A 22,980-nucleotide genomic window follows, 5' to 3' on the forward strand; every position below is an offset into this window, starting at 1 on the left:
TGCTCCACCTCTCTAATCATCTTAGTGGCCTCCTCTGGATTTGCTCCAACAGGTTCCTGTCCCTCCTGTGCTGAGGACCCCAGTGCTGGGTGCAGCATTGCAGGTGGGCTCTCACCAGTGCAGAGCTGGAAGGAACCTCTGGAAATCATCCAGCCCAGCCTCAGGTCCAACTCCAGGGTCACCTGGAGCAGGTGATGCAGGAACACATCCAGGTGGGTTGTGAGTGTCTCCACAGAGACTCCACGACATCCCCGAGCAGCCTGTCCCAGTGCTCTGCCACCCTCAATGAAAAGTTCTTCCTCATGTTGCAGTTGTGAAACACAAAGCTGTGTTTTGTGTCAGGTACACACAGGCAATGTGTGCATTTGTGATTGTGATGTGTGTGGAGACCAACCATGGGACAGTTATAAAGACAAATTCTAATAATAACTGAGGAAAGTACAGCATGGAAGAAGGCCTTTGAACCTATCCTTTGTTCACAATTCACCTTAGTTGATTTAGGAGCTTTTGAAATAAAGTGTTAAGGATGTTGCTCTTTGCTTGTAGTTAAGCCTTAAAGAGTTTTGCAATAATAACTTTGTGAAGTATAATTTTAGAATATTGCTTGTATCCTTGAAACTATAGCTTTAGAGTATATATAAAGGGATCATGCTTATCTCATGCCTTAACAAAACAGAGAAAAGCAGCTTGAGAAAGGAAGATGAACATCAACTCAAGGATTTATAGTTTTGGCCAAGGGAAGCTGGACATCACTGTTATGAGATTTATAGTCCTTGCAATTAAAAGGGGAGCTGGACTTCACCAGATGGGATTTGTCTTTCTTCTTTCAGAAACCGGACCACCACCATCTGGGGATACACCTTTTGGGATACATCCTGAGAAAAACTAAATCACAGTAGTGTATAGAATTGTGACATAAAAATTGGGAATAGAAGCTGCTGAGTAAAAATTGGAATATAAACTGCTGAGAAAGCTTATGAGTACCCCTATAAATACCTGTAAGCCTCAACTCTGGTGTGCAGTTGGAGGGAAAACTTCCCCCACTGCACCCAGCGCTGTATTCCTCATACTTTACCATATTAATTAATAAATTGATTGCTGCTTGAATATTGGCCTAGTCAAGCTTCTTATTTATAACACAGTGGAACTTTTTGGGTTTTATTTTATGGCCATTGCTCCTAAACCTGTTGCTGGGCACTACTGCAAAGAGTCTGGCACCAACCTCTTGGCACGCACCTTTGAGACATTTATTGCATTCATGAAATCTCCTCCAGTTTTCTCCAGGCTGGCCAGGCCCAGCTCCCGCAGTCTCCTCACAGGAGATGCCCCAGAGCCGCCTCATCCCTGAGGCTCCGCTGGACCCTCTGCAGCGGCTCCTTGTCTCCCTTGTGCTGAGGCGCCAGAACCGGGCACATCACTCCAGGTTGCCTCGCCGGAGCCCAGAACATCGTGTACTCCCTCGCTCCGTTCGGCACGGCGGGAGCCCCTGAGGGCCCCGCTGCGGGCGCCGCCCCCGGGGCTCGGGGCGGGTCCGGGGGCGGTGGTGGCGGCGGGGGCAGCGCGGCCATGGCCATGGCGGCCGCGGCGGGGGCTCGGGCCGTGCGCTGCGCGCTCTGCCGGGCCGGCCCCAGGCGCTGGTACCGCACCGAGCGCGGCGTCTACGGCTACAAACCGCGCAAGGCGGCGGGAGGGCGGGCGGAGGAGCAGCGCGGCGCCGGCAGAGCAGGTCGGACACGGCCGGGGCCGGGCGGGCAGAGGGAGCGCGGCGGGGGCTGCTCCGAGCGGGGCCCGGGCGCTCTGAGGGGCGGCGTGTGCTGTTCCCGGCGGGGCAGAGCGCGGGGCAGACCCGCTCCGAGAGCTCTCGGCTGTGCCTTCTGCGGGCCTAGGGTGCCTGGCCCCGCTCCAGGGGCTGAAGCGGCTGTGGGAGCACCGACTGCTGAAGTTCGCTCAGCGATGGGCTCTCGGAGAGTTCGGCTGCTCGTAGAATACTTCTACAACGCGCCTGTCATTTTCCTTTTGTATCATGGAGCTTGAACTAGCCGAACTGAGGATGGTCAGACACTGAACAGGTTGTCCGGGGAGGTTGTGGGTGCCCCAACCCTTACGGTGTTCAAATCCAGATGGGATTTGAGAAGCCTGGTGTAGTGGGAGATGTCCCACTACAGGAAGGTTGGGACAGGATGGTCTATAAGGTCCCTTCCAACCCGTTAACTTTCTAGGATTCCATGATTAACTACAGGTAACTCTCTCCTCTAGCAATCCTGTGTTGCTTCTAGCTCAGTTTTACAGTGCAGAAAAGTGATTTCAAGCAGAAAACTGTTCTGGGTAGGAGTGTGGTCCTTGCATTAACTTTACTCTGGCGACTGGCAGGAATGAAACCCTTTGCCCAGGAGCAGCAGTGAAACCAGTTTGTAGCTCCTGGACAGCGAGGCCCGTCACAAAGTAGCCTCCTTGTTAATGATTAACGTGTTTTTATGTAACATTTTAAAAATTGTGTTTAAACGGCCTCCTTGGTGAGAGCATTGTGGGCACTGTTAGCCTTATGTCTGGGTTCTGTCCCTCTGTTGTAGAACTCAGTAGAGAAAAGGGGCTATTTTAAATGGGCTGACAAGTGTCAGAGAAATAACCTTGTACTATGGTCTGAGAATTCCATTGTTTGGAAAACAAAACCCTTCAGACCTGACTACTGTCAGTGCTGAGTTTTTACCAGGATGAAAAACCCCTCCACACTTTATAAGCAGGTTCACGTTATTAATTTGTAGCAGGTTGTGCTTGCAGTGTGTTTGATTGTTTGCAGTTCATCAGCCTGGTCTCTGGCTGTGCTCAGTGACAGTAACATGTGTGTGTGACCTCTCAGCTGGTCAAATTCTGCCCATGTTGATAATTTTTACCATACTTGGCTCAGCACATGCTCTTGGCTACTGCAGACAGACTTTGTTTTTTCTTTTTTTTGAAGTCATGGGACCTGAATTATTGTTAAGACCCAATCCTCCTGTCATTCCAGCAAGGAACAAGGAAGCATAAGTGATAGGATTGAGCTGGCTTAGGAAATAAGACTATACACTGGTAATGTGCTGATCTTGACTTGGACATACCTGTTTGTAGTGGTTTTGGTTCACTGCTGTTGTAGAGAGATTCAAAGCAAGATGAAGTAGCTTTGCATATGTTTACAGGAGTCTAACCTATGAGGGGAACTGTGGAGGAAATCTAAATTGTACTTGCTTGAAATTTGCTTTGGGGAGCACATTTAGCAGTTTGCTGTGGGAGCTGTTGTGGGGTAATAAGGTAGAAATAACTGCATAGAAAAGCTCTCTTTGCAGCCAGAACCTTGATGGCTGCCAGCACACAAAACATTCCCGTGTTGATGCTGTAAGTGGATTTAATCTGAGCACATGTGTGATGCTGTTCTGCTTTCTGTTTTGTTTTAGTTGACCATGCTCTTGCTCGTTTGATAACTGCCTATGCTGAACATGGCCACAAAGCAGCCAAAATAAACCCACTGTTTGCTGGCCAAGCTGTTATGAACATGGTGCCTGAAATCCAAGAGCTGGCTGAAGTTCTTCAGGGTCCTCTCGTTACTACAGGTGAGTCCACAGCCTCATCACAGCAAATTCTGTTCATGGGTGATTTATTGAGGGCCTGTGGCCTCTGTGGAAGAGTCAGAAAATTGTCAACTTCAGCATCCATATGTCTTTTGCAGAAATCATAGTGCAGTGAGAGGCTGCCGTCTGGCATCTTTGGAAATCATGAAAATTTGTGCTTGCTCTTACAATTGCTGAGGTTAAACATTAATTTCTTGTGTTACTGTAGCATTCTACGATTTACCACAATACTTAACACTGTAGTCAAGGTTTGAAAATACAGGGGCAGAAGTCAAGAATTGTCTTTTCTTGTTTCTCTTAGAGCCTTGCTGCAGCCTTAAACAAAGGAGGGGGGTCTCTCTTATTGCTTTATTTTCTCCAAAACAGGCCTCAGTGCTTCCCCTCCTCCCCCAAAGTGACTAATAACATTTATTTCCCACCAGGACTTATCAACATGGGAAAAGAGGAGGCTTCTGTAGAGGATGTGATGGCTTACCTGGACCATATATACTGCGGGCACATTTCCATAGAAACAAGCCAGCTTCCAACTCTGGAGGAGAGAGAATGGTTTGCTAAAAGGTTTGAAGAGCTAAAGCAAGAAGCATTTACACCTGAAGAGAAAAAGCACTTGTGCAAACTGATGCTGGAGTCCCAGGTACTCTGTTCTCTGTTACTGGACTGTAATAGTCACGGAGTCTGTCGTGGATCCTTCACTGTTCTGGACATTGTTCATGCAGAAAAAGAACAATCACTGTCCTGACAGGCTTTCACAGTGTGCAGGAAGAAGAAGTACAAGGCTTTGCCTGGTGCAGTGCAGTGCAGGAATCTCATTGGTTAATTCAGTTTATTGCTGTATTAACTTACCAGCCATTACTGAAATAATGATGCTGTAAACCCGTGAATAACCAGTCTTCAAAAGTGAGATACTCTTAGATTAATGATCTCACAGCTCATATTAAATGTTACTGATGGGACCACAAGGTTGAGCAGAGCTCTGTGAAATCTTATGCTCTGGCTTAGCTGTTCTGTGTTTTCCTCTCACCCTCATGCTGATCTGTTTTACTGTCCTTAAAGTATGCTGTCCCTCAAGGTTTTGGAACAAATCAGAGTTGGACTGAGGTTCTATCATATAGCACTGGCAGACACGGTGCTTTTCAGCAAGGAACCTTTGTTAATGCCTTCTATAAGGGAGGGAAATATTTATGCACTTTTAAAATGTATAGAGAAAATTTATTCCAATACTTCTGTACTGTGAAAAGTTTTAATTTTTTCCCCCTTTTCTTCCCATGTTATCCAGAATGATTGAAAGGTAGAAGAGCAGGATCTGTGAAGGTTGGAAAGGTAGAAGAGCAGGATCTGTGAAAGTGTCCCTGTTTCCAGTTTTCCAAGTGGAAGGAGTGTTAAATGTAATATTCACCAATGACTGAATGGAAGTATATGGCCCACTTTGTATTTTTTGTAGCCTCTTTGGCAGTTAGAGGAATTTGATGGTGACACAGGAGGGTGATATTGGGACCCTGATGTGCTCTACTTTAATTTCAGTATGACCAGAGCTATACTAAGAGTATATAATTTAACCCTGGCAGAAAAAAAATGCTTTTATATGTGACCAGTTTTGTATACATTATTCCTTAGAACTGAATATTGCACAGCTAGCAGTTGGCTCAGATCTTTGGGTGTGGCTTAGTCTTCCCTTCTCAGTTACAGACTTCATTTAGTTTCTGTCTTCAGTTGCAAAAACTAAAGAAATTTCCAGTGCTTTCAAAACTTGGTCACTTATTTGAGCTTTCTAGGAGGTGAATGGAGTGAAGTGAGACGAAAGTGAAGTAAATACAGATTCATTTTTCTTCTCCCAAGCATTCTACCTCTGTAATAAGGACTCTGCCTAATGTAAATCAGAATGAAACACTGCTTTGCTAGCACTTTGTATCTCAAGATCATTATGATTTATACTGTAAAAGGACACCATTCCTAAATTTCCACCTAAAACAGGTAAACTACCAAGGAATTTGTAAATTAATCTGGTGTTGGAATTCTTGAAGCACCTTCCATGTGAGACAGAGAAAGTTTGATCCTCAATGCAACATTTTTCTGATTAGAGCTGATTTTTTATAGTCATAAAAATGACTATATGCCTCAAGGGTATAAACGTAACTTATATTTCAATACTAGAAACACAAAGCTGCTGCTTAAAATAGCCTAATCCTGAAGCTGTCCTGTTTTTACCAGGAGTTTGATCACTTCTTGGCCACCAAGTTTGCCACGGTGAAGCGCTACGGTGGCGAAGGAGCAGAGAGCATGATGGGCTTCTTCCACGAGCTGTTCAAGGTGTGCGCGTACAGCGGGGTCACCGACATCATCGTCGGGATGCCTCACAGGGGCAGGCTCAACCTGCTAGCAGGCCTGCTGCAGCTTCCTCCTGAGGTGGGTGCCTTGGTTGAGAACACAGTGTCTGCTAAGGAAAGCAGGAGCCTCTCTTGAAATGGAAAATGTAAACCCTCTCCCTCTTGTTGGTTTCTCGGCTGTTTTAATGACCTGGAAAGGCTCGGGGTGGCCTTGGGCAGCCCGCGCTCCAAAGGATGAGAAGAGGCTTCAGGTTTTTTCTTGGTCTTCAATGTTTATTAGTTTTTTATCTAAAAGATTTTTCTCTCGGCCTGACAGAGGTCTGCTCAGCAGCCAGCCATGAGCACACTGAGAGCCCCCGGGGTGGTCACTTATCTTTATACTCAAAACTATGTATACAATATTTACCTATTTCCCCCAATACCTTTTACCCTTATTGACCAGTGCACTTTTAGTAATAACCAATCCCAAAGTGCCAACATCACCACAGAAGATGGAGGCTAAGAAGAAGAAGAAGAAGAAGAAGGACAGGACACGCCCCAATTCCTCCATCTTACTTCTCTAGACCCCCCTGTACAGAGATCTTAAACCCTGTGTTTCACACTCTAATTAACTTATCCCTTCACCATTTACCCCAGTGAAATCCTCCCATCCTCATACAGGTGTAGTCTCCTGTGTAGGATCAAAGTGCAGCCACCAGACACTTCTGGCAACATTCCAGGACCCCCGAGCCCCCCAAGGGTGGTCTTGGTCACTCTGCACATCAGTCCTGAGGTGCTGAGATCCCACATCCTCTGAATTATTATAATTTTGAAATTAAGGGGCTCTCAGGCGAAGATATGGGAGTAGGAATAACAGTTCTTTTATTAGAAAAATTAAAAATAAAAATGGAGTAATACAAAACAACTCTGACAGTCAGTGACACTGTTAGAGTCACTGACAGACCTGACCCCCTGTGGGTCAGGGTGTTGGCAGCAGTCCCATCCCATGGTGGCTCAGCCCTCCTGCAGTGCCAGCTGTGGTTCTGTTGGAGCAGGGATCCTGTACAAGGCTGGAGCTTTCCTCTGAAGGTTCAGTGCTGGTGTAGATGGGCCTGGTCTTCTTCTGGGAATGCAGTGGAGAAGAAAGATGCTCCTCTGGGAATGCAGTGGAGAAGAAAGCTGCTCCTCTGGGAATCCCATGGGAAAAGTCTGCTGTGGTGTTCCAAATCCCAGATTATATCCCAGTAGGAACTCTTGGCTCCTCCCCCTGGGCAGAGCATCTCCCAGTGGGTTGATGGAATTTTATCAGTCATTCAGTGACACTCAATGGCCCATAAACAGAAGAGATCTCCCTGAAGGATTGGTTGTGGAAGAGATAAAGAAAACTCTCCATTTAACAGAAGATAACTGCAATGGCAGTTAGATGGCAATAGAATAGACACCTCCAGCTACATCTTGCAACCTAAGACTGTAAGAGATTTATAATCTCACAGGCAGCTGCCTGGTTTATTTGCTGTAAAATAAACCCCCAAAATTTTGCTAAAGTTGTAAATGCTGGAGCAATAAAATGTTACCTGTGTGAGAGTGGTCTCCCTTCCTATCAACACTTCAGTGAACTGTCTGCAGGAGACTGTTAAAAGAACTCTAATGAAGGGGTTTGTGTGCTGCTGCTTAGAAGCATCCTTGCAATTTCAGGAGTAGGAGAGAGTTTTCCTTTCAACCTGTCAGTGAATCAAAAAAGGATTTTAACCAGATCTGTTTCCCTGCAGCTGATGTTCCGCAAGATGCGTGGTTTGAGCGAGTTCCCAGAGAATTCAGCAGCCATTGGGGACGTTCTCTCCCACCTGACATCCTCTGTGGATCTGGACTTTGGCTCCCACAGACCTGTGCATGTCACCTTGCTCCCCAACCCCTCACACTTGGAAGCCATCAACCCAGTGGCTGTGGGCAAGACACGAGCCAGGCAGCAGGCTCTGCTCGATGGTGATTACTCCCCAGAGAGCTCTGCACAGCCTGGGGACAAAGTTATTTGCCTGCAGGTATTTTGCTCACATATTGTAATTTATATTTGTAAGGCTTGCTGGACTAGAATGTGAACAGGAGTGTACATAAAATATCAAACAAAACTGAGTTAATGTGTGATGTCAAGAGCTGGGATCTTCTTTATGGAGAAAGAGGAGTGCTAGGAAGATCTGCAGGTGGTGTTTGTGATGATGCTGGCATTTAAATAATTGCATTTCTAAGATTTCTGAATACTGATTCTGATACCTCCCTTTATTTTAGTAATATTCTGTATTGAGAGCCATGTGTGCCTTTCCTCACTTTGGCATTTAAACTGCCACTGGAAGCTTTCTTTCAAATTAATGAGTTTGGAGAAGAGCTGTCAACAAGGCTGCAAAATGTTCAGGAGGATTTAGAATTTTGTAATTTTGTCATGGTACTGTTGAAGACTCTGCTGGAATCAGTTTTTACTCCTTGAACTGACTTGGAATTAGTTTTTACTCCTTGAACTGTATAGCTGTAGAAGCAATCCCAAATAGTTCCTTGATAAATTTTTTTCTCTTGCATTGACTTGAACTTGGAAAAACAAATGAATTGAACTCCTAACATTTTAAAGCCAGGGCTAAAAACAAGTTGGGCAGAAATGTTCTGTAAAGTATAACAAACATGAGAAAGCTACGTGTAGGAGTGAAAACGTATTTCAGTTAAAAAAATGTTTTGCTTTTTTCTGGAAGGGTGGGATATTATGAAAAAGCAGACATGAGAATGCAAAATTATCTTGGCAAGTTTGGGTTCTTAGTTTTTAATTAAAAGAAAGTCTTTAGAGCTTGCAAGTGCAGCCAACTTTTGCTTCCCAATGTGTCTCCATCTTTCAGTGCAGTTATTTCTTAGTTTGAGAAGATACTATTGTTTCTTTCTCATAATGGTAGATCTTCACCATGTAGTAATTCAAGTATTACAAATCTTTAAACAATGATTCTTCACGATAAAAGGACCCTCCCTATCCAAGAAAAATTTCACTTAGGATTTGTAGGGGTAAGTGATAGGGAGGATTGCATAGCAGAGAAGAGATACATTTGATTCTGTGCTAAACACCTCTGTGTTAGTCACCTGATTCAAAGTATTCCTAAAAGGAAGAAAATGTATCATGATTACTTGTGATAGTGTCTTTAAGAGGTACCCAAGTGAGATTGAAAACAGGCAATTTTTAGTTCCAACTTTTAACTGCTTTCATTCAGCTAATTGAGAAGAAAAAGATGAAAGCAGGCACCTTGTGTTTCAGAATCTTGGTTTGGGAGTTTGACTTTGAACTTTCTGGTTTTACAGGGCTTTCTCTTGAGAAATCTAAGTGTAGACACTCTGAACTCTGAATTGAGTTTTATACTGGCATTTTTTCTCTTGTTCCACAAGCCTCAGTACCACAGCTTGAGGGGAGAATGACTGAAGATCAGTTAAGGTGCCACTGTCAGTGGTGAGCTTCATGTCCAGGGTCTGAAGGTCTTTTAGCTTTTTGCTAATGCAGCCCAGAGAAAAATGTGCCCTAGCAAAAACTGTTTCCATTTTTTTGGTAGAATGAGTAAATTCCTACCTGCATCACAAGAACTGAATCCTCTGGGATTTGAGATGCATATGAACAGTCTTGTGTAGTTGGATACTGTCCTTAGGCTTTAATGCTTTGGGATGTGCTAAAAGCCATGAAGTTTTCTCAGATGTTTTAGGGTTTTCACTCAAATGCTATCACTGAGATGTGTAGCCTTCTTAGGCAGCAGAAGAAACCAGGAGGGAAAGGTGAAAACCCAACACTTAGGAGCAAGTGTAGCATGGTAAGGGATAGAGTGGGGATCCTGGCTTGTCTCTCTTACAGTAGTTGCCTTTGTTTTGATCTGATACCTCTTAAAAATCTGTATTGGAATGGTATAAAAAACCCAGTGCTGCCAGATAACTGGTTGATTGCACCTTTGTTACCTTGGTGTACTTGCAGACCTCTCTTAAGGCTTGAAAGCACCATTCCATAGCTAGAAAGCAGAACTGTCATCTGGTTTCAATAAGGAAGTACATCAGTCTGCATAGTGACTTTAATCTGCACATGACTGAGTCTGCATTCTGAGGGAACTGTCATCATATTCATCAAAGGAGGACTGTCCCCAGTTTCAAAATATTTAAATGTTAGATGATAACTCCAGTTACCTCTAGCCTTTGTTGGAAACCTGGCTTGGCTATCACACTATTCTCCCTTCCCCTTCCAAACTATTTTTTTATTTACAGCATTTATTTGCTATTTCTATTTAGAAATGTAACTAAGAACTTAGGTTTTATTTCCTTTTGAAAGTTTTTGGTTTGGAGTGCTTCCATTTGTGTTATTTTCTGAGTCGCCCATCACGGGGAGGAAATGATGAATCTGACTCCATGTTCTTAGAAGGCTAATTTATTATTTTATAATCTCTATTCTATTAAAGAATGCTATACTATGCTATACTAAAGAATACAGAAAGGATTCAGACAGAAGGCTAAAAGATAATAATGAAAAACTTGTGACTCCTTCCAGAGTCCTGACGCAGCCTGACCATGATTGGTCATTAAGTCAAAACAATTCACATGTTTGATAAACAATCTCCAGCCACATTCCAAAGCAGCAAAACACAGGAGAAGCAAATGAGATAATATTGTTTTCCTTTTTCTTTGAGGCTTCTCAGCTTCCCAGGAGAGAAATCCTGGTGAAGGGATTTTTCCAGAAAATAGGATGATGACATCCATTCAGTTCATTTTCCACTTGTTTTTCTGTTCTTGTCTGTTTGGTAAGGTGGAAATGGGCCCAAGTCCCATTTCACCAGCATTCAGCTTCAGCCAAGGTGTAGTGAATGCTGTGGTGAGTGGCTCCCTTTGTTCAGGGGTCAGTGGTTGCCTCTGACTGCTGCACCTTTGCCATGGCCAGGAAGCTTGCAGTCACCTGGACTCTGGTGGGTCAGGTTTAAGAGATTCTAGGTCAGTTCCAGGTAGGGATTACAGCAGGCATTCATGTACATATGGTGGCTGCGATGACTTGTGTTAGTGATAATGCTGCATAAACTCTCAAATCATGGAAACAGTATTCTGAGAGGGATTAGAAGTGAGTCCAGCTGGAACTGTGTCTGTTCCATGTACCCAATTTAGGAGGTCTTACTTAATGAGTTATGGTTTTGATTTTGCTGCTCCTCCAGTGTTTCCTAATGAGACTTTTCCATCTTCTTCCCTGATGTAGGTTCATGGCGATGCTGCTTTCTCTGGGCAAGGGATTGTTCCTGAAACACTGACCCTCTCTAATCTGCCACATTTCAGAGTTGGTGGGAGCATCCATTTGATTGTTAACAACCAGCTGGGCTACACCACTCCTCCAGAGCGAGGAAGGTCATCTCTGTACTGCAGTGACATTGGTAGGTAGGGCTGAATCCCAAGGAAGATTGCTTGTTGTGTCAGAAGGGATTGTTAACTGCAGTGTAAGCTGTGCAATGGACTTTTTATAGCAACTGCCTGTCAGCTCTAGGGAGAGATTATTGTAACTCCAGTTTCACAGTAGAGTAGGAATTAAAATTATTATTATTATTATTCTCTCCTACTAGCAACAATTCAGATGCTAAAAGTATGCCCTCCCCTCTCTGCTTTATGGAAAGACTAAATATCAAGGGAGAATCTTGTCCCATTTTTACAGGATGTGATAAAATAATTGCAGGATTTCTGTGAAGTCTTTATAACTCAGTTTCTGTCATATTATTGACAGCTTTTGAAAAGGTATTACAATGGAGTATATAACTGATCTACTTTAGGTATATGTTGTTAAATTTCATAAAAATCATCTGTGTGTTTTCTGAGAAAGATTTTTATGTCAGATACTTCTCCATTTTTCTGTTTTGTTTGTTGTCATGTGAACCTGTTGAGCTTTCAATTTAAAGATGAAGCTCAAGACCTTTCTATGCCTGAACTAGAAGCTTTGTTTTGGACTGATCTTTCTTAGTGATAAACAGATTATTACCAGTAAGATCAGAGACATAGTAGTTAGTTATCTTGTATATGTCTCCTATAAGTAAAAATATACTTTTGTATGCTTCTGACCTAACATCAAGTGTTTGTCTTATGGTTTCATCAAGCCAGACAAGTAGATTCATTAGATCTGATAAGGTAGAGAGCATATATTATTACTGTTTTCTCTGGGCTGGTTTTTTATTATGGATTGGTTTTGTTTGGGTTTGGTTTTTTTGCCTCCATCCTTAGTTTTCCTTTCTTCTTACCTGTCAGTGAGGAGGGGCTGTTATGCAGCTGAGCTTTAGTATTTTGCTGTGGAGGAAAACTTGGCATGAGCCAGAATAGCTGAAGTATCTTAGTTTCCAGAATTTGGGCAGATAAAGTACAAAAGGAGCACTGTTGCTTGCAGCCAAATTGTCAGACAGGAGAGGGTGTTAAGATATTGAAATTTTACAGTGTTCTCTTTAATGAAGAGATTTTTCTGCCTGGAGGAGCAGTGGACAGAATGATACTCCCTACTAATAAGGGAGAAAGTTGCTTTTGGCTTGTATAAATTCATAATAGAGACAGCTTAGCATAAGAAGGAAATTAAACTCAATTTCTGTTTGAAAGAGAAGCAATCAAGTAGTTGTCTCCCAGTTTTTTACACTACCAGATTAATATGATGCAGGAACTGTGTGTAAGAAGTTTTCTGGGAACATAGTGCTTGTAAAGAAGTTGTGCTCAAACTGACAAATACAACAGGTTGGGCTAATTGCATATTCTCTCAGGCAAGACTCCTCTCCCTACCCCAACTCTCATCACAAAGAACATCTTTTTTTGATTTGTTTTTAATATACTTACTTCCCGTGGGTTGTGTGTAGTTCCAGCAGAGCAGGTGTGTGTGTGCTGGGTGTGACTGCTGCTGTGTTTTGAATCCCTGGGCAGGTAAAATCGTTGGGTGTGCAGTTGTCCATGTGAACGGGGATGACCCTGAGGAAGTTGTCCGTGCCGCACGTCTGGCTGTGGAGTACCAGCGCCACTTCCGCAGGGACGTCATCGTGGACTTGCTGTGCTACAGGCAGTGGGGCCACAATGAGCTCGATGAGCCCTTCTTCACCAACCCCAGCATGTACAAAATCATCAGGTAAGGGCTGCACTGTTGTGGTGTGCTGTAATGTCCCATTTTGGCCTTCCAGGTCACTTCCCCAGGTGTGCCTGTACCTCTCTCCCTTCCCCCTTGCCCCCATGCTGAGTGAGTCCTGTCAATCAGGCTGAACATTCCAGCAAGGCGTCGTGTGGTTGGTCAAGTGCAAAGGATGCCCCTATGCCCAGAGGTCATTGGCCTGACTGGGTGTCATCTTCCCCTGAGACCCTGCCCCTCTCACCTGGTTGGTGGCTCACCTGTACCTCCCCTCCCCCTGTCCCTGAGCTTAAAAAGGTGAATCAGAGCATGTGGTGGGGGTTCTGTTGGAGCAGTTGCTCACGTTCAGACCTCTGTAACCATGGAATAAACCTCTGGACATTAAACCCTCCAGCAGAATCCTCTCCTTTTTCTCTTCACCATCGCCTGAAGCCATTCCTCCTGAGGTAAACGGGGTTCCTAACAAGCCTGGACTTGTTCAGTGCCCAGCTGCAATCTCCAGCAAGCCAAGGTATCTCTGGGGTGACACACCGCAGTTGCTGCCTTTGGCCCGGCAGCGAGGGTCAGACTGGCCCAGGCACAATCTAACTGGTAATATTGGGAGCCTTTTCCCAATACTGCACCACCAAAATATCTCTGTGCCCCATCAAGTCTTGCTGCTGCAGCAGAAGTGTTTGTGTGAGATCCTTTGATGTATCCACAGGTGTTTATGTAAGGTGCAGCTGGACTGCTAGCAGCCCTTGACTTCAGTGGAAGTCTGATAATAAGATATTAATGAGCAATCATTACTGATGGCTCTTGAATGTGTGGCTTGGTACTTTTTGGAGAAAAATCTTGGACATACCTCTTGGATTTCAAATTTGTGACCACTGGCAATCAGAGGGCAAAGTTGCCTTCTGTGTTTCAAGGGGAAACGTGCATGCTGTGAGAGAATGGGCAGAAAGCCAGTGTGATGCTTGTCTTGTCTTTGCCTGGTCCTGCTGCTTCCAGTGAGGACTCATCTTTATCAGCATTTAAATGTTTACAGATTCCATCCTTATCCCCAAAGAAAAACACACAAAAATTCACTTGCCAGTGAATTCTGGTATTTTAGGTGAAGAGTATTGCCTTGATTCTCTCCAATGCACAAATCCTACTGTGAATTTCTCTGAAGAAAATATGCATGATAGCACAGAGGGGGTTTTTGACATGTTTTTACCTGTAACTGCCAACTATAGCACTTTTACTTTTGTAATAAAGGACTATAAAACATATCTCTAAGAGAACTGTTACCTTTTTGAAAATGAAAGTGAACTTCAGGAAATAAGGAAAGTGAACTTCATGCAAATAAGCATAATGCACCAGGACACCATTTATAGGAGTTTTCCATGGTACCTGACTGTAGTAAGGTGGTATTGCCTTGTTCTCCTGTGACACTGCTTTTAGGCTTAATATGTGATTTGAAAAAATAAATAAAACCAAATAAAAGTTTGTGGTTTGATTCCCTCCCTGGCAGGTCCCGTAAGAGTATCCCGGACACGTACGCAGAGCAGCTCACGGCTGCTGGGCTCATGACTGAGGCTGAGGTGGCTGAGATAAAAACCTCCTGCTATTCCAAGCTGAATGATCACCTTGCCAACATGACTTCATACAGCCCACCCCCCACCAACCTGCAGGCTCACTGGAAGGGCTTTGTGGAGCCTTCTGCCTCAATCACCACCTGGGACACGGGCATGCCGGTGCCTCTGCTGCAGTTCATTGGGGCCAAGTCTGTGCAGGTGCCTGAGGAGCTCCAGATGCACAGCCATCTCCTGAAGACCTATGCTCAGGTGAGTAGAGCATCATGGCACTTCTCATCCCATGGCTCAAACCTGTTACAGGGCTGCCAGTTACAGAATACAGCATGGTATTCTCCAGGAAAAACAACTCACTCTGTTTCAAGGCTGAGATGATGCCATTTTTCCTCCAGTTTTGAAGAAAGATTTTTTCCCCCGTGTACTTTAGTTTGTTATTTCAACAATATTTTATTGCAATGAAGAAAAATGCTTATAGAAAACACAGTTTATTATTCTTACAAATAGAAGCTATTATGATGAGTTACTAACATTTATATGGTTGGTAATTAGAATGAGTACTTATTCTAGTAAAGGAATGACTCAGGAACCTGGCAATAGTGTACACAGTTTTTAAAGCCAGTAGTGAGTGTTTTATTACTTATATATATAAACACTACACAACCTGTGGCCTAGTTTGACAGTCTGGGCTGATAGCTCCTAAGTTGGTGTTTGGTTTGGATCAGTTTGGGGTTTGTGAATGTTTCCCTTTGATGGATGATGTGTGTGTGCAGGTGTCTGCTTGGCAGCCAGAGAGAGGCTGTGAGTTGAGTATTTCAAAAGACTGATGGTTTTGTCTTCCCAGCCCAAGGCAAGAGCTCCACAGCTCAGTTTGATCATTTGTCTGCAGTTCTGCAGGCCAGAACAGGGAAGAGTTCTGGAGACTGGAATACTTACACCTGGTATCTTTCATCACTGCTAGCCAGACAGACCAGAAGTCTGTCAAGACTACACTCTGTGCTGTGCTAAGATTTAAATATTTTCTGACTAGGATTACTTAATCAGTGCACAGTTTGTTGACTGGGAGCTGAACACATGGATCACCTATGGTTCTGTGGTCCTCAGGCAACCTTCTTTAGGATGTGCTGAAATAAGACTCTGTATTCTAATGCAGCCTAAGCTGGCTGCAGGAATATTGCATTTCTCTCCATAGTGTGTTGCTTTTTTCCTAGCTTCTAATATTAGTCTGTGCCACCAAATAAGCTACAGATGCAAAAGGACAAAACAGTAATTTTTTCTTTTTCTTTATTTGCTTAGTCAAGAATTCAAAAAATGGAGGAAGGAAAAAAGCTGGACTGGGCAACAGCTGAAACTTTAGCATTTGGTTCTCTGCTGAGCCAAGGTAAGAGGCAACTGGACAGCAGACAGTAAAATATTTTTGCTTTAATGTCAATAAAGGATAACATTAGATTTCTTAGGTGTTTCTAAGTAAAAAGATTGCTATGGGGTATAAATTTGACAATTTGCATGGCCTAAGAGAAGGCAAATATGAATCCTATGTGTCACTAATATTTGTAGACTGAGTCTTAAATACCTTCAAAGAACTGTGGCTCCCTCTCACTCCCCAATAACATCTGTGCATAGAGCTGAGCACAAGCAGTGCAGCTGACATCAGTGTGGCTCCCAAGTACTTTCTGTGCTTTATGCTACTATTTCTTCTCCCTCCTCTCTAGCCTGAATTCAAATCTCCATTTACATATGATACAGAATGCACTTGTTTTTGCAGTTTGCTTCAGTAAATGGAACCAATTTACCCAAAATCATGTCAGAGCATCTGTATGCCTGACAGTTGGAACTGTTGCTGGTTAAGAATTGCATCTCAGATTTGATGTTGCTGATGAGGGGAAATCCAAAAAGAGCTATAACAAGAGATAGAATTATGTCCTGCATGTTTTCTTTTTACATAACTTGCTGGTCTGGTGTTGTTTATTGCTTGGCAAGGGTTTAATATCAGACTGAGTGGACAAGATGTTGGCAGAGGAACCTTCAGCCAACGACACGCGATGTTGGTTTGCCAGGAGACAGATGATACCTACATCCCTCTGAATCACATGTCCCCAGACCAGAAGGGTTTCCTGGAGGTAGGTTCTGTAGCCCACAAGACCACCTTCCTCAAATTGTGCTGAAACAAGGCATTTTCAAAAGCTGCTGAGACATATGTAAAAGCCTAGTGTATGTTCTGGCAAAACCCAGATACAGGGACATAAAAACTCTCTGGGCATTCCTATTCTTTGTCTTTATAAATTGCAACTTTAACAAGGGGGTTTGCTTTTCATTGAGAGATCAAATGTTACTCTTTTCCCCTCAGTGCCTTCATTCACAAGCAAAAAATCAGTGCCTATCAATTGCCTTTAGAAGTGTGTGTTGTCAGCACTGTTTGTCTGGTTCCAATGCTTCTTAACCCTTGGTTGTGTTCTTCCTCATCCACCCCTCCCAACAATTTCCATTTGTTAGGTGAGTAACAGTCCCTTGTCTGAAGAAGCTGTGCTTGGTTTTGAATATGGAATGAGTATTGAGAGCCCTAAGTTACTGCCAATTTGGGAAGCTCAATTTGGAGACTTCTTTAATGGAGCCCAGATAATATTTGACACTTTCATCTCTGGAGGTGAGTGTACAAGGAACTAATATATTTAAGAATTAATCATTTTTAGAAAATCCTTCCTCCTTCAAGTAAAAGGACAACATGTTGTGCAAAGAACTCTGTTTTCTCAAGAAGTCCTATGAGCTTGTCTGTGAGGTCGTGACTTCTAAAATGAAAGAGTCCTTGGCAGAGTACAGTCATGACAAAAGGACAATTAATTATGCTAATAGCCTTTCTTCCCAACCACATGTATTTTAGTGTGTGTATATATGGTTGGTAGCTTTATAGGCTGTACTTTGTGAAGCATCTGAAAAAGTCTTGAAGAAATAGAGAAGGAAAATAGTGATTATTTGAAAGAAACAAACAAAAAAACCCACAACACTTTACTAAGTTTGACTCTAACATGTTTTTGGAGTGCTCAGATATAAAACCTCTGTAGTTATACATGGAAATTCAGAAATGGAAATTCAGATGGAAATCCCACCCAAATTCTGGATTTGATTGTAATCTCTTGTATAGTGCAGGAGGTTTGGCAGAGCTCAGAGGAATGAGCACTGCTGTGTTACCCAGGACTGGCTCACAGGATGCTGCTGGGATCACACCTGCAAAGATGAAATTTTAGAATTTCACTGTGTCATGTGCTCCATGTGGAGACTTAAGTCTTCTGGAAGCCCAGAACTACCTGATGATTTCAGAAACTTCAGATCACCTTACATGTGTTCTTTCACTGTAAGGAACCTCAAGGCAAAATGCCAGCAGCATGTTTCAGGCTTGTATTTAATGACATGGAAATTGGTTATTCTTTTTCCTGAGCAGTTTGTGCATAGTAATGTGTTCTGTGGAAGTCATCCTTTCCTTCCTCCTCACTGTGTGTTTCTAGGTGAGGCTAAATGGCTTCTGCAGAGTGGGATTGTGATTCTCCTCACTGTGTGTTTCTAGGTGAGGCTAAATGGCTTCTTCAGAGTGGGATTGTGATTCTCCTTCCCCATGGCTATGATGGTGCAGGCCCTGAGCACTCATCCTGCCGGATGGAGCGGTTCCTGCAGGTACCACCACAGCTCCCAGGTCACCCATCCCAGCACAGCACTGGCAGTCAGAGCTCTGGGAGCTGGGCTGCAGTGTGCTCCAAGGAGGCACAATGTTACCAGTTCAATGCTAAACCCATTTCTTCTCTTGAGTTGTTCCTCTCTTGAATTTGGATATTTGCTAATCTGTTCCCATACAGATCAGTGTGCCTCGTGTGCCTGGATTCTTTCTTGCATTTCAGTCTCACTGCTTGCATTTGACAAGGTATTGCTGTGTTCCCCCTGCACAGATGTGTGACAGCTCAGAAGAGGGTGTTGATGGTGACCAGGTCAACATGTCAGTTGTGCACCCCACCACCCCAGCACAGTATTTCCATTTACTCCGGAGGCAAATGGTCCGAAACTTCAGGAAACCTCTCATTGTTGCTTCTCCCAAAGTGTTACTCAGGCTTCCAGTAAGCTGAAAATTGTCCTTCCTCTTTATTTTTTTTTTCTCTTTATTCTCTTTTGTGTTCTCTCACCCTTTCTTTTTTTTTTTTTTTTTTTTTTTTCTTTCCTTCTGTGTTCTCTGATTGCTGTTTTGGGGTCAAAGTGGAATTTTGCCTGTTTGGGGCCAGACAGATTGAGGATTAAAGCTGGGTGGAGGTGAGCTAGAAGTAGGATTGATTCCTGGCCATCATCCCACTTTTCACTGGGAAAAGGAATATGAGGGAGAGGGAAGGCTGTGTATTTTGTACTTACCAAACCCTGTCTCAGTATTCTTTCTGACTCTGGCCTGAGGGAAAAGCAGCAAGATTTGGTAACTTCCAACTCTTCCCCCATGTAGGCTGCTGTATCAAGTTTTGAAGAAATGGCCCCAGGGACAACATTCAAGCCTGTCATTGGTGACTCCTCAGTAAATCCTAAAAGGTAGCTTTGCTTTCTTAGAGGAGAAGTTCAAAAGAGATATCCTGTCCCTTTCTCCTACCCAACAGCTCAAATTTGAGGTGGTATGAAAGAGGTGACTTTGAGGGGGAAATGTTTTATGGTAGGTGACTGTGGTTAGTTTTACTTCCTCTCCTTTTCCTCTGGTAGCTGTTGGTCGTTACCACATCTGTCTGCAGAGCAGGGAAGTGTTTAGGCTGTCACCCCTTGGCTCACAGGGAGTTTGTGACTGTAGTTACCAACCTGATGGGGCCAATTCTGCACCATGTCCATTAGCTGGCAGTCACTGGAGCAGCTGTGACATGAATCATAGATTTGTTTAGGTTGGAAAAGAAAGACTCTTAAGATTATCAAGTCCATCCTTAGCCCAGCACTGCCAAGTCCACCACTAAACCATGTCCCAAGTGTCACATCTAGACATTTAAATACCTCCAAGATGGTGACTCCACCACTGCCCTGGGAGGCCTGTTTGAGTGCTTGACCCTTTCAGTGAAGAAGTTTTTCCTAACATCCAATCTAAACCTCCTCTGATGCAGCATGAAGCTGATTCCTCTTGTCCTATTGTGTGTTACCTGAGAGAAGAGACAAACTCCTACCTGGCTGTGACCTGTCAGGGAGTTGTAGAGAATGAAAAGGCACCTCCTGAGCCTCCTTTTCTCCAGGCTGAGGGCCCCCAGCTCCCTCAGCTGCTTCTCACAGGATTTGTGCTCCAGCTCTGTTCCCTTCTCTGGATAGGCTCCAGCTCCTCAATGTGTTTCTTGTCATGAGGCCCAAAACTGAATCCAGAATTTTTGTTCAGGGTCTGGGACACCTGAGCTGAGGTGGGGCAATAACAAAGTGTGTGTACATCTCTCCACTTTCAGATGTTACAGTGAATCCTATTCACAACAACCAATTCAGCCTTAGTATTTTTCCCCTGATCTGCTGCTTGCCCCAGCAGTACCCAAGTCTGAGCCTCCTTCCTCTTCTCTTCCTGACCCCCAATCAGAAGGCTGGAAGTACCTTGGTATCTTGGGTTTTTTCAGTGGGATGGTGAGGTACAAAGGGTGTAGTTTATCTTGTTGCTATTTCCAGTAAGATTAGGCAGCCAGGACCTCTGTGATTGCAGGAGGGTGTGGTGGCTCCCAGCAGGCAGTCCTGCTTTGGCATGGCAGAGATTTGGCCTCTGCAGGGACTTCTCTCCCTCTGCTTTATTTTCTATAGATGACTAGCTTTGACTGGGTGTTTAATTTTTAATAGTCAGAGCTAAGAGAGATCAATCCCATTGTAAGGTAACTTTCCCAGAATTACTGAAGAAACAGGACCTCTGGCATACTGTGCTCAAAGGTTAGTTTGCCAACTGTTGGAGGGAGTGGGAAGGAAAGGAGGCAAGGAAGAGAAAAGATGTCTAGGGAAGCAATTTAGCTGTATGAAGTTGTCTTTGAAGTTTGACTGGTTTTTTTTGGTTGGAAGTGTTCTTCCAAGCTGTTCTGCATCAAGTTTCTGTAAAACACTAAACTTGGAAACATTCTTTTTTATTTTTTTTTAGTGTCACCCAGGTGGTGCTGTGTTCTGGAAAGCATTACTATGCTCTGGTGAAGCAGAGAGAAACACTGGGAGAGAAGCAGCACAGCACAGCTATTCTGAGACTTGAAGAGCTCTGTCCTTTCCCTCTGGAAGCTCTACAGCAAGAGCTGAGCAAGTACAGCCATGCAAAAGGTCAGCCAAGCTTCTACCTTTGTGTTTCTAGTCTCTTTGAAGTGCTGAACGAAATCTGTTGCCTTTTAAGATGAAGAGCTGTAGTGGCTTTTCCCTCTTTGTTCTCCCCCTCATACACCCAAGTGTTTCTGGAGTGGGATGTTTCAGAAATGTTTATCACTTGTGTTAAAAGAACTCTCTGCTATTGATAGCTTCCAAGAAGCAGCACTGAAAATCAGAGCAAACCATTTGAGATATTTTTTTGCATTGGTCTTTGCAGTCCAGTCCTTTTAGTAGCTTTTGAAAACAGCAGCAGAAAAGCAGAATATACACACAGTATACCCTAATGGTGGACATACTTTGGGTTTGAATTCAGTTCTGAGCTGCAAGGGAATTAAGTCTGGCATGCCTTCATTTCAAAGGTAGTGCCAAGACAAAAAAATTAGAGGTGCTACAAAAACAAAAAACTGTTTTTCTTTCTCTGCTGAAAATATCAATATGTATGTTTGTTATGTTACACCCTTATCCTTTCTTTAGTCTTCATCTGGAGTCAGGAAGAACCACAGAACATGGGTCCATGGTCCTTTGTGTCTCCACGGTTTGAAAAGCAGCTGGGGCTTAAGGTAAGGTGTCCCCAGGGTGTTTTAGTCTTTAAAATGAGGTTTGAAGTTCTCCTTGAATGCAAAATTGTATGGTGCTTAACAAAAAACCTAATCTTGATGCCTAAACCAAAAGTGTGTTCTAATTTCAGCTGCTTCTGCTCTTTATAGCACCATTGGTGAAGAGCAGGACTGGAGCTTTATTTTACCTGGTGTTCAGTCCAAGTAGACAGGATAGTGAAAGATCCCAAGTAGGGGAGTAGGAGGAGAATGCAGAGGTGCCATTTGCTCTGCAGATCATGCACTATAAAGTCCTTGGAGCCATGGAGATGGGGGATAACTTCCTGCACTCCTTCCAGCTGGGACTGCCCAGTTATCTGACAGCAGATCTCACTGTGGCATCAGGAGCTGGAGATGTGATTGTGTCCTCCATTAATCATTTCCCCACAACTCAAATTTCAGCTCCGTCTTGTGAGCAGACCTCCTCTACCAGCCCCAGCAGTTGGCATTGGAACCCTGCACAACAAGCAGCAGGAAGATGTTCTGACCCACACATTTATCTAAGTGTTCAATGGATGCACTGCTCCTGATGTCAGTCATGTTAGTGCCTCCTCCTGTGAAGAACAAAAGGCAGATCCTGAAGACTCTTAGTTCTCCAAAATGGAAAAAACAAAAAAAGTGGAATAAGTTTGGTAATGATGAAGCAATATTTTCATGTTGGGGAATACCTAACAATGAGAAGTGCCTGTTACTCCTGATACTTCTTTTTCTCTTATACAATTTTCTACAAACTGTCTTTATAAAGTTAAAAATCCAGTCCAGAGGACAGTGGTGAGGTGACTGTGGAATACCTTAAATCATGCTGCTTATTTGCACTTGACAGTTTCCTGTGATGGTGCGTGTGTGGAAACAGGTTCTGTTTCTTCTCTTTCTACAGAAATGTTAGTACTGCTTGATCAAATAAATGCTTCCCCATGCCTGGGAATGAGCCATTTCTATAGCAGAATGTTGTGGATTATCTCTTTTTTCTTTCCTTGAGGACCAGGAATGCAATCTGTTGTGGCTGTTGGTGCTCTTCTCAGTGTATGAGTTGTTAAAGCAGGATTTCCATTGGGGGGACCATGCAGGATGGTTCCTGAAGGCTTCAGGCACCACTGTTTTTCTCACCCAGAGGGTGAGAAATCCCAAGGAATGGTTCCAGCACAGCTGTCATCTGGAGAAAGAAAAGAAATCAGTCTTTATTGAGAAACAAAGGATAAAGGACCAAAACATTGGGGTTAAGTGGGAGACTAATGAAACCAAATGGAAGACAGGCATCCCAGGCTGACCCACAGAAACATTCCCACCACCACAGGATTTCTGCCAGCATTTTTCCTTTTCTGGTTTCAGGGTGAAGTTGCTCTTCTCAGTTACCTAAGGAAACAATGCTTAAGTAATCCAAGCTCACTGTGAGCCTGAGACATTTCTGAAAAGAAACAAGTGGGGTTTAACCAGACCCAGCACTTGCAGATGGAAAGTCATGGTAGGTGAGAAAAAGCAGATCACAGGCAGGGTGTG

At 43.7% G+C, this 22,980-nt stretch overlaps 1 protein-coding gene across 1 annotated transcript; it reads left to right on the top strand.

Annotated features, from left to right (window-relative positions):
- The first annotated feature begins 1,566 nt into the window (after positions 1-1,566).
- On the top strand, positions 1,567-22,424 carry DHTKD1 (dehydrogenase E1 and transketolase domain containing 1). Its single transcript, XM_058023344.1, has 17 exons — positions 1,567-1,726; positions 3,429-3,584; positions 4,025-4,236; positions 5,811-6,005; positions 7,675-7,944; positions 11,145-11,316; positions 12,830-13,028; positions 14,521-14,833; positions 15,875-15,959; positions 16,559-16,698; positions 17,072-17,222; positions 18,138-18,244; positions 18,514-18,678; positions 19,050-19,132; positions 20,676-20,845; positions 21,362-21,447; positions 21,886-22,424. Exons 1-17 carry the CDS (start codon positions 1,567-1,569, stop codon positions 21,985-21,987), a joined length of 2,766 nt encoding a protein of 921 aa, XP_057879327.1. The 3' UTR covers positions 21,988-22,424.
- Positions 22,425-22,980: the final 556 nt, after the last annotated feature.

The sequence above is a fragment of the Melospiza georgiana genome, chromosome 4, assembly GCF_028018845.1.
Source record: "Melospiza georgiana isolate bMelGeo1 chromosome 4, bMelGeo1.pri, whole genome shotgun sequence".
In the NCBI taxonomy this organism is placed as follows: domain Eukaryota; kingdom Metazoa; phylum Chordata; class Aves; order Passeriformes; family Passerellidae; genus Melospiza; species Melospiza georgiana.

Excerpts from the sequence above, each read along its gene's own strand:
- DHTKD1 (XM_058023344.1), top strand. The coding sequence starts at position 1,567 with ATGGCCATGGCGGCCGCGGCGGGGGCTCGGGCCGTGCGCTGCGCGCTC. Across the intron at positions 3,585-4,024 it reads GGGTCCTCTCGTTACTACAG|GACTTATCAACATGGGAAAA; the intron begins GTGAGTCCACAG and ends ATTTCCCACCAG. Across the intron at positions 4,237-5,810 it reads AACTGATGCTGGAGTCCCAG|GAGTTTGATCACTTCTTGGC; the intron begins GTACTCTGTTCT and ends TGTTTTTACCAG.